The following is a 10,744-nucleotide window of genomic DNA, read 5'->3' on the forward strand; positions in this document are numbered from 1 at the left end:
TAGCAACTAATATAAATAATTCTTCTGTGTTTTTCTTTTGCATCCTGATAAGGTAAATTAAGCATATTTCAATCCATAGTATCCTAAATTTGATTGCAAAATGGAAGTATGAAGTATAATTATCCATAGGTTGTTTTTTTTTATTTTGTTTTTTTTTTGAGAGCGAGAGAGAGAATGCCCATGCATAGCACTATTTAAGTTACATTTATTTTTTTAAACAGGTGCACTTAGTATGAGTAATATGCATTTGATAATCTCTTGACAGTTCTTTTTCTGTGTCTTTGACTACTTTTGAAAAGTTTGCATCCCAGCACTGGGGCTTGCATATATATTTTGTCACATTTCAGAAAATGTCAGGAATCAAAGTCCCTAGTTTCCCTGATTGTAACAAGGACACCTTTATGAGGTATCTCAATTGCAACAAGCTGTATTATACCGATGTCATGCATTAAATATACTAGGATACACAGTACCTTAGTTGATTAGGCCATAATGCTTTTTTGACATGCTATGATATCATTAAGATTTTGTGTCCCGTAAGGTTAAACATTCAATCTTTAAATACACCTAAATTATAAGCATCTCAAATCATGACACACTAGTGGACTTTTCATGGTGACAAATGAGTGGAGATAGATGGAGGGGAGCTCATGGAAAAAAGAAAAGAAAATAGGAACCGATATCCTATCATAATGAGGTAATGTCGAACGCATGCCAATATCAAAACGAGGATAATCTAAACATGCTAACTATGAGGCTGCTGTTTCTGCATTGTGCTGTCTTATATATAAAGGGCATGGCATTTAATCACTTGGTGATATCTAAATTACAGCATCTGCTGGAAAATAGCAGCAACGCGGATGTCCATGAGGCGATGACATTGGCCTCCATAGCATCCCAGCAGAAGGTAAGTCTTGCTCATATATAAGGTGCTTTGCGGTCAGTTGATCTCAAACTGTGAAGAAAACCACCTATCGACAAGGTGTCCACCCTGCCGATCTTTTATGCACGTTCCTGGAAGCAGTGTGCACCTTGCGGAAATGTAATCTGCAGTCCATGCGTGATGTTTTATCAATCACATCAAAGTCCTTCAATGCCTGCAGACAATTAGCTAGGTGAGCGCCTGTGGTTGTTTTTCTTTTTTTATGGTAAATGTGAATTATCCTTTTTGAAAATTTGTTATGCTAACTATATACTAAATTATGTGCCATTATATTAAATGTTTTGGTGTATTGTTTTTCTTTTGTTGGCATTGTAGAGATATTCGCATTGCAAGGGCTCACAAAAGAAGGTAAAGTAAGCATTCTTACGTGACAGTCAGTACGTGACTTAGCTCTAGACATCTGTTAGCAGCTTACTTTTGTTAACACAGTTCTGATTAGTGATAGTGCAGTTGCCAGTTCTGAGGTTGGCTTCTCTGAAGTTGTCGATGCTGTTGTTTATGTCTCCGTCTATCTCCATGTACTCAGACTTACTGACAGTCAAGGAGCTGCGACGACTGGAGTTGGAATCAGATAGGTTTTGATTGCTCACGTTAAGGAGTTGGGCTTGCTCCTCTCCCTCGGTTTCTCTGTGGTAGAAATAGTTGAAGTTGGATACAATGACAGGCACAGGTAAGGCAATGGTCAGCACACCGGCGATAGCGCACAAGGAACCAACAATCTTGCCCCCTATAGTCACCGGTACCATGTCCCCATAGCCTACGGTAGTCATTGACACAACAGCCCACCAGAATGCATCTGGGATGCTGGTGAAGTGGGACTCTCCTTCATCGGCTTCTGCAAAATACACGGCACTCGAGAACAATATGACACCGATGAACAGGAAGAAAATAAGCAATCCAAGCTCACGCATACTGGCTTTGAGGGTCTGCCCCAAAATCTGAAGGCCTTTGGAGTGCCTGGACAGCTTAAAGATCCTAAACACCCTGACCAGACGAATCACCCTGAGGATGGCCAGTGATGTTGCCTGCTCCCCCTTGCCCTCCTTTCCATCTGCTTCATCAGCTAACTCTGTGCCCAGTGTGATGAAATAGGGGATAATGGCCACAATATCAATGGTGTTCATCATATTCTTAAAGAAGGCCGTTTTGCTCGGGCACGCAAAGAACCGCACAATCAATTCAAAGGAGAACCAGATTATACAGAGGGTCTCAACAATGAAGAAGGGGTCGGTCAAAATGTTTGGTTTGAAGTAGAAGGTGGTGTTGCCAATAGTCTGTATCCGTCCCATAGGGTCCCCTTTCAGTTCAGGTAAAGTCTCCAAACAGAAAATGACGATGGAAATTAAAATTACCATAACAGACACAATAGCAATTCCTCTAGCTGGCCCTGAGCTCTCGGGATGCTCGAATAGAAGCCACATTTGCCGTTGAAACTCACGCTCTGGTAAGGGCCGTTCTTCCTCGCGAATGAAGCCCTCATCTTCACGGAATTTCTCCATCGCCTCTACCCCAAGATCATAGAACTTAATTTCTTCAGAGAACATATCCAATGGGACATTTGCCGGCCTCCTCAGTCTTCCCCCGGACTGATAATAGTAGAGGATGGCGTCAAAACTTGGCCGATTTCTGTCAAAGAAGTACTCATTTCTCAAGGGATCGAAATAGCGCATCCTTTTCTTTGGGTTGCCTAACAGTGTCTCTGGAAACTGGGCGAGGGTTTTGAGCTGGGTCTCAAAGCGCAGTCCCGCTATATTGATGACCACCCTTTCGCAGCATTCGTGATCGTCTTGGTCAGGGGGGTACGTGTCCTGTGGATGCCCTGGCACAGCAGAGGTCTCATCCATGTTATCCCCAGCCATGACTGTCATCCTGCAGGTCAAAGTTGGAGCTCTGCTGGAGTTGTGGAATTAATGATATTGTGCAGACATCCAATTACTCCCCCTCCGAAGACTTTACTTTCTCCGTTTCTCCAATTCTGGACCTTCAATTCTATCTTGATCCCCGGACAGGGGATAACTTGATTTTTCTTCAGTGTGGCCCCACTGCGGTTGTCACTGACTCAACCATCGCTCCTTTCTGCTGCAGACGGCTGCCTCTGTCACCGAGTCAGAGAAAAATGGATCGAACAGCGGCAATATTTGCCAGCTCAGCAAGTTCACACTTATTTATTTATTTACTTGTTATTGCATGTATTAATCACAGAAGTTTAGAGCCTTAAGGGCAAAATCTGCATCATTACGCTCATTTAGGTTGTTCTTGAAAAGATGTGACAGGACAGTCTCACATTTGCTCCATCCAGACATACAGTACATGGTCTACTTCTTCACTTCATATTTGAATAGGAAAACACATGACTGAATCAATAGCTCATACATGAGTTTGAGAAAATTATTGATTAAAAAAAAAAGATATCAATAATGAAAATCACTTTCACTTTAAACTTATGTAGTTTTAGCTCTTACCTCGCTACTGATGGAATTCGTCTTCTGCCGACAGTCTCCTCTCTGAAATGCACTCGTTTCCCTTTTCTTGCATAAATTGCTCTTGTTAAAGGTTCTTCACATATTCTCACTTTCGAACTGTTCGTCTGAGGTCCTCCCGCGTCATAAATCTCACATCCATAACGGGAATTATTCACGACATTCTCAAACGATGCTATAATAAAGAAAATAGGGATTACAAAGCTTCACATTCAATATAAACGATTGATGTATGCTAAAATACAAGCGGGAAGCGCTTAAAGAAAACAACACGAAGCCGCAACGTTCTGCTTGTGCGGAAGCACCTTGGTGTAAATGGCTTATACTGCATGAGAATTGTAATGCTGCAGCTCAGCTCAGGCGGGAGATACATTAAGGGGGCAAAAGCGAACAATACCATTTCCAGACATTACTGCATCAGCAAAATTTCCCTCTTACGAATAGACAAGATGACGAGCGCTCTGTTTTATCTGGGCACACTGACAGGGGTGTTTAGAAGAGAAAAGGTTCTTAAAGGGGGGAATCGATAAGGGGAGAGGGAATAATTCCGTAATCATCCCCAACATATTGTTGCACTGTACTGAACATGGGAGAAGGAGGAGAGGGGGGTAGGACCGTAGGAGAGCCATAAAGTGGAATGGGGGAGGGGTTCGACGCAATGCAGACCGGCTGTACTAACGCGCGTGGCCACAAGTGCTTGTCCACGCAATGCGCGAGGGCATTTATGTGCCAACACTGGCGCAGTATCTGATTCGCCGAGCACTATAATGTGCACAGATCCTTTAACTGTTCTCTGACCACACTTACCAAAAACCACAATAATAAGACGACTTCTCTGAAGGGCTCTTCTTCATGGAATACTGCGAAGAGGATACTTTTTTTCCAACCAAAAGTGTTAGAAAGACGCATATCTCCATGCGCGTGTTGTTTGAGAATAGAAATGGTGCGGGGGTTGGAATATTTATAGAATTACGTGGGTGTATGTAGTTTCAGAAGCACAGACGACGTGTTTTGCAAGCACATCGGATAGAGCTCTTTTCTTTTGTTTAAAATAATATTTAGAATACTATTTTCCTAAATTGCATTTTATTGTTGCCTAGAATGATTTTGACTTTCTAAGCTATTGTTGTTTAAACGTTTTGTCTGTATTAGCCTACATTTGTGATTCGCCTATTTGATAATGCCACTTTAATCATTTAAAATAGTGGGGGAAATTCACAAATTTAGCCTATGTTGAATGTAGACCACCGCCCATTTCTGATGCTATACAGTCATGTTTAGTTGAGCTTCTTATAGTGGGCGTGTTTAGATGTGTGTGTTAAGACGTGATACTATAGTTTAATTAAATTAACCCGAATAAGGGGTCTCCTTCATGTAGACAGTGATGTTTCCTCTAATCCACCAGTAGGTGGAGCACAAGCATTGTTAATCGATGTAAACACCACTGGACTCATTGATCAGTGCATTTAGTGTAAAGAAGACATAATGCACTGCATAGATTTTGTGGATCCACTGAAGTTGATTTGGAGAGTGTAAATGCTGAAATAAAGTAATATCTGCACAAACCAAACATATGAACCAAATATGTAATATATGAGTCAATGTGTGAGGTTTAGAAACCTAGTTAATTTAAACCTATATCTAATTGAACAGTTCTCATTTTTTGCACACCAATCATGAACATGTCTATCAGGCAACCAGAGTATGAACAGTTTTCATTATAAGGCACTATTAGAATAGCAGCTGGAGTGAGCTCTTAACTGCTAGATATCATGAATAAGAAATGGGCAGCCTTTTTCTCCTCTCACTTTGCAGTTCAACGACTTCCCCTCAGTATATTATGCACTTTGTTGGGTTACCAGTGATTAGTTCAATCAACATAAATGTATCAGGAGTCATTAATCAGTGCTGTCTGATGTGTCATAGATCCCACTTGTTATACATTATTGATGTAGTAGTTTGCAATTTGGTAAGTGAGATTTTCATTACTCTGCTGGTTAAACTGGCCATGCCTAAACCTTCGTCTTCAAGATTTTGGGGGAAATTTGATATTTTTAATGCACTGACTTTTCAGGAATTGCTCCCTCTGAATACAATTCCTATTATGTTTATCTATTTTAACATTCAATAACATTATACATACATAATGTTTGTGTACATTGATTATAGTATAACTTCAAAGAGTGGGAAAATGGCATTTCTGCATGGTCAGCATGTTAGAATATCCAATGATTAAGGAGGTGAAAATGAAATAGGGGTGACTGGGGCTTGTTGCAGCACACACCTTAAAAGTATTGGCTACAAAAAGCTATTGACTCTTTCCAACAATCAACAGCATACAAATAATTTCAACTCGCTCCTCTTAGGAAAAAATAGAAGCAAAAATCAAGCTCGCAGTGAGGCACCACAATGAACGTGAATGGCTACACATTTGTGTAATTAGACTTTTGATTCAAAACCTTATAGCTGGTTAGATATAGCCCTTGTGACAGTTTCCCCGTGTGACAACTAGACTATAAATCTTCAGTCTTCCCTGTAAATATCAGGGAATAATATTCCTAATCACTCCAAGATTTATGGACAATCCATCATTTTGGATCACTCCCCATTAACGTACAGACCAACATTTGAAATAAATGTATCAATAGAAATGAAGGGATTGAAACAGAACCTTTGAAAATGAAAATGTCAAAATATTTATTGACCAAAAATAAGTTAAAAACTCATACCACATTAAAGTTTAACAAAAATAGGTCTTTCACTTGGCCTGAGGCTGTTTTGTGGGCTCTTTAATAGCCAAAACCAATGCTATGATGACACAATAAATGATAGCTTAACCAAGAACACCAGCAACATTGCTATCGGTTTTGCGCTCTCAAGTCAACAAGCCCACAGGGTCAGGTCTATATTGTCAGAACATTCATTTTCTTGATAACACCAAGAATGACATATGATCCTTAGAAAATGCAACATTTGTACATTTAAAGCATTTTATAAATAAGTTCACAGATAAGCCACAAGGCAGTACTTACTATCCAATTTTACAGACAGAAGTAAAAAATATATATATATATATATATATATATATATATATATATATATATATATATATATTATCACAAGGCAATGGCATTATTAAGGCTTATGTATTTTATGAATAATGGGTGAATATATTTTAGATTGCAAATATATATAAATTACAATGTATTACAAAAATGCTTAAAATACACATATATTACATATATACTGCATATATTTGCTGCATCCTGTTATTAAAAAAAATCATCATGGTAGTGAGTGACACATTATAAAATATGCACCCATCTGTAATGTAAGTTTTTTTTCCCTCAAAGATGTCAAATTTCATAAAATAACTTGTACATTCTTGCACAAGTTGCGCTCGTTTTGAACAAATGAAAAAACAGCTTTTATGATAAAAGACAACATTGTTCAATAAATAGTTGCATTTATGAACAACACTTATAAATAATAATAATAATCAGAATAAAAAAATCTTCAGCTAAGTAATAGTAATTATATGTGTAGGTGGTTAAGTGACGTGGGAAGATATGCATTTACGCAATCAGAATTTAAAGCCGGAAAAATCCTTTTACAGTTTTATAGTGTTTAATTAGATGTTATATTCACAACTGTCACCAATATTCTTTTGCATTACTTTATAGACCTTTTTCAAAGCAGCGTCATCTTTGACGGGAATGAAAACGAGGCTGTGAGGGGATAGACTTATTGTGTCTTCAATGGCATTCACTGTATACAGCTTTCAAAAAGCTCCTAAATCTCATCTAATTTTCTACAACTCATGATGTGTAGAAGTTTTTGTCAACTGAAATTTCTTGGAAAGATATTGTTTCAATATGTCATCAGCGGAACGATCCAAAAACACTTAAAACTGTACGAGTCAAGTCATTTTTCACAACACACATAGTTTCAAAGCAGCTTTACAGGAAATCAAAAACGATGAATGTGAATAAGCAAGAATAAGCAATGCTAAGCTGACTAGTAAGCTACAAACACAAACTCGGCAGCAACCGGACAACCCCTTGAAGAGAGGTCTATCCCTCAAAGCCTTGTTGTCATTCCCGACATAAATCAAAGATGGCGCTGCTGTTAATAAGGCCTAGACCACACCTAACCGAATATAATCTTGATAAGAAAGCCACCAGGTATACTCGCAGAGATGCACATTTTTTGATTGTAGCTACTTTCTGTTCTTACACATCATTTTCCTGTATAAATCCTCCAATTCATTGAATTCACCAAATTAATTTAAATTGATATCATTTGAATGGTCTGATTTGATGAGAGAGGGTTTACTGTCGCTCTTATTGTGGTCAGTCAGTAAGGCCAATGGCTGACTACAAGTTACATGTGTGAACTCCACGTGCTCCTCCTCACTGTTCTCTCGGTGATAGTAGTAGTTAAAATTCGACACTATTACTGGAACCGGCAGGGCGATTGTAAGAACTCCTGCAATGGCACACATTGATCCAACAATTTTGCCCCCAATAGTGATTGGGCACATGTCTCCATATCCAACAGTTGTCATGGTCACAACCGCCCACCAGAATGCCTCAGGGATACTTGTAAACGGAGATTCTGGGTCGTCCACTTCAGCAAAGTAAACTGCACTGGAGAACAATATGATGCCAATGATAAGAAAGAATATCAATAGTGCAAGTTCTCGCATGCTTGCATGTAGTGTCCGGCCAAGAATTTGGAGACCCTTGGAGTGCCGTGAGAGTTTGAAAATCCTGAAGACACGCACCAAGCGGATAACTCTCAGAATGGTCAGAGTCTGTTGTGAGCTTGATTCAACCTCTGCAAGGTCTAATCCCAAAGTAACAAAATATGGAAAAATTGCCAAAATATCTATGGTGTTCATGATGTCTTTGAAGAAGGTAGTTTTGCTTGGGCAAGCCAGAAATCTTACAATCAGTTCAAAGGAAAACCAAATTATACAAATAGTCTCCAACAAGAAAAATGGATCTAGGAATGGACTGGAACTATTTCCATTAGTAGTTACATTTGGTGCAAGGTGGTTATTTAATACACCTTCATCTCTAAATACGGGCAAAGTTTCTACACAGAAGATAACAATCGATATCAGGATGATCATTACAGATAAGACAGCGATTATTTTGGCTGACTTAGAACTGTCAGGATACTCAAACATCAGCCAAATTTGACGCTGAAATTTACTGGAAGGCATCGGGCGTTCTTCTTCTTTACACAAACCCTCATCCTCTTGGAAATTATCAATAATGTCCTCACCGATCTCGTAAAATCGGATTTCTTCAATAAAAATTTCAACTGGCACGTTGTTGGGTCTTCGTAGCCGCCCACCAGACTGGTAGAAGTACAGGATTGCATCAAAGCTTTGTCTGTTCCTGTCGAAAAAGTACTCATTCTTCAATGGATCAAAGAACCGCATCCTTTTGCACGGGTCTCCAAGCAGAGTGTCTGGGAATCTCGCAAGTGTTTTAAGTTGAGTTTCGAAACGCAGACCTGAAATGTTGAAAAATACTCTCTCACAGGACTCCTGGCCAGTGCGTTCCACATCACAGATATCCTGAAGGGGGGTTACATGGTCCACAGTCTCATTCTGGTTTTCTTGGGACATGGTTGTCTTTGTCCCTCGAGAATGGTGCTTGTTGTGCCTCCTGGCTTTCCCCCTACTCCACCAGTTTTTAGGATCTGCAAAATCCAGCCTGACAGCAGTAAAGTCCTAATCTAATGGCCTGAATGTTGATGTCCACCTCTTGTTCGCCCTGTTAAACTTCTAAAACTTTGGGGGAAAAAATTATTTGAAAATGAAAAAAGGTGTATTGTTGTAAGTAAACAGGACTTGTTTCGACAACATGCTAAGCTGACTGCTCAAACAGATATAAGACTCACAGTGCTTGAGACAGCAAAGTCCACCCTGACTTTGATTGGCACATTGAAGCAATGCGCCTGGGGTCTTCTAAACTTGAGCCAAATGTCTGAACGTGTAATTTAAAGCAGATGACTACTGTAAATGTGGATTTATTGTGTTCATCAAATAAATGTTTCTAATCAATATATATATATATATAATTTACGAATAATATGTAAAATAAAAACAAATATTAAATTGATTTGTAAAGGATATACATTTGCATTTAAATGAAGGTTTATAATTAAATGAGGTTTCTTTTGCTTATTTGTGGCTAAATATATTTGGTTTGTTCTTAGTTTAAGCATTTTCTTTTTAATTAGTAATTTCATTGTAAATAATTCTAACTATACTAATAGTTTACAAACAGTTTACATTTAAATAATTGTTGGAATATCCAAACACTCTTACAGCTTTAGTGTTGCTATGGGGCCTCTTGAACTGAAGCATGAAAGTGCTTGCTCCACTGACATCTGAGCACCTGCAGATGATAACACTTTAAGCAGAGGCGTTAGTAGCAGTTACAGGGTATAATTTCACAACTAAGAACATGAGGCCCCAAGAAGTAATGTGATCATACTTCAGGTTCATTGCTGCTGAATGATAGAGAATGACCACTCCTCCTTCAGAGATGTCAATGTTTATTTCTATAACTGTTTAGGTCTATTGGCAATAATTCATGCTAACTCTGACTTCAAATTGTTATCTTTACTTTTATATTTATACTGGCATTCTACATGTCTTACAATAGAGGTCAGATTGTATTATAGTGTGTACATTATTATGTTGAATATCAACATATTCAACATATTTATAATATTAAATATCAGATTTATTGGTGATCGCCAGTGTTAGCAGCTGCGTTTTAGACCAACTGCAGGCGATACAGAGATGAGTGATTTAGCCCCATATACAGTGCATTTGAATAGTCAAGTCTAGATGAGATGAAGGCATGGATAACTGTCTCCAGATCCTTAAATGAGAGCAGAGGTTTTAATTTGGCTATTTGCCTTAATTGAAAAAAGCTACTCCTCACCACAGCATTTCTGAAATTTAGCTCTGAGTCAAAATTCACACCTAGGTTTTTTGCAAAAGGATGAACATTAGGAGACAGTGTATCTAGGTTCCTAGTGATATCAGAGACAGCACCAGGGAGACCAAACACAACAACCTCAGTTTTGCTCTCATTTAATTGGAGAAAGTTTTTTGCTGTCCAGCATTTAATGTCCTCAAAGCATTTTAAAAGCACAGAGCAAGAGTAATCAGAACTAAGAGGAATATATAGCTGAGTATCATCGGCATAGCAATGATATGAAATATAATATTTCTTCATGATAGAACCTAAAAGGAGCATATACAGAGAATATAGAATGGGTCCCAAGAGGG

At 38.6% G+C, this 10,744-nt stretch overlaps 2 protein-coding genes across 2 annotated transcripts; both read right to left on the reverse strand.

Moving 5' to 3' along the window:
• Positions 1–1,335: 1,335 nt before the first annotated feature.
• Positions 1,336–2,878, reverse strand: kcna1a (potassium voltage-gated channel, shaker-related subfamily, member 1a). Its single transcript, XM_052119423.1, has one exon. It carries the CDS (start codon positions 2,809–2,811, stop codon positions 1,336–1,338), a length of 1,476 nt encoding a protein of 491 aa, XP_051975383.1. The 5' UTR covers positions 2,812–2,878.
• Positions 2,879–6,303: 3,425 nt separating this feature from the next.
• Positions 6,304–9,240, reverse strand: kcna6a (potassium voltage-gated channel, shaker-related, subfamily, member 6 a). Its single transcript, XM_052119382.1, has 2 exons — positions 7,734–9,240; positions 6,304–6,358 (listed from the first exon to the last, which is right to left on the reverse strand). The coding sequence occupies exons 1-2, from the start codon at positions 9,062–9,064 to the stop codon at positions 6,304–6,306; spliced, it is 1,386 nt and encodes a 461-aa protein (XP_051975342.1). The 5' UTR covers positions 9,065–9,240.
• Positions 9,241–10,744: the final 1,504 nt, after the last annotated feature.

This window comes from Xyrauchen texanus, chromosome 46, assembly GCF_025860055.1.
Source record: "Xyrauchen texanus isolate HMW12.3.18 chromosome 46, RBS_HiC_50CHRs, whole genome shotgun sequence".
NCBI classification, from domain to species: Eukaryota; Metazoa; Chordata; class Actinopteri; order Cypriniformes; family Catostomidae; genus Xyrauchen; species Xyrauchen texanus.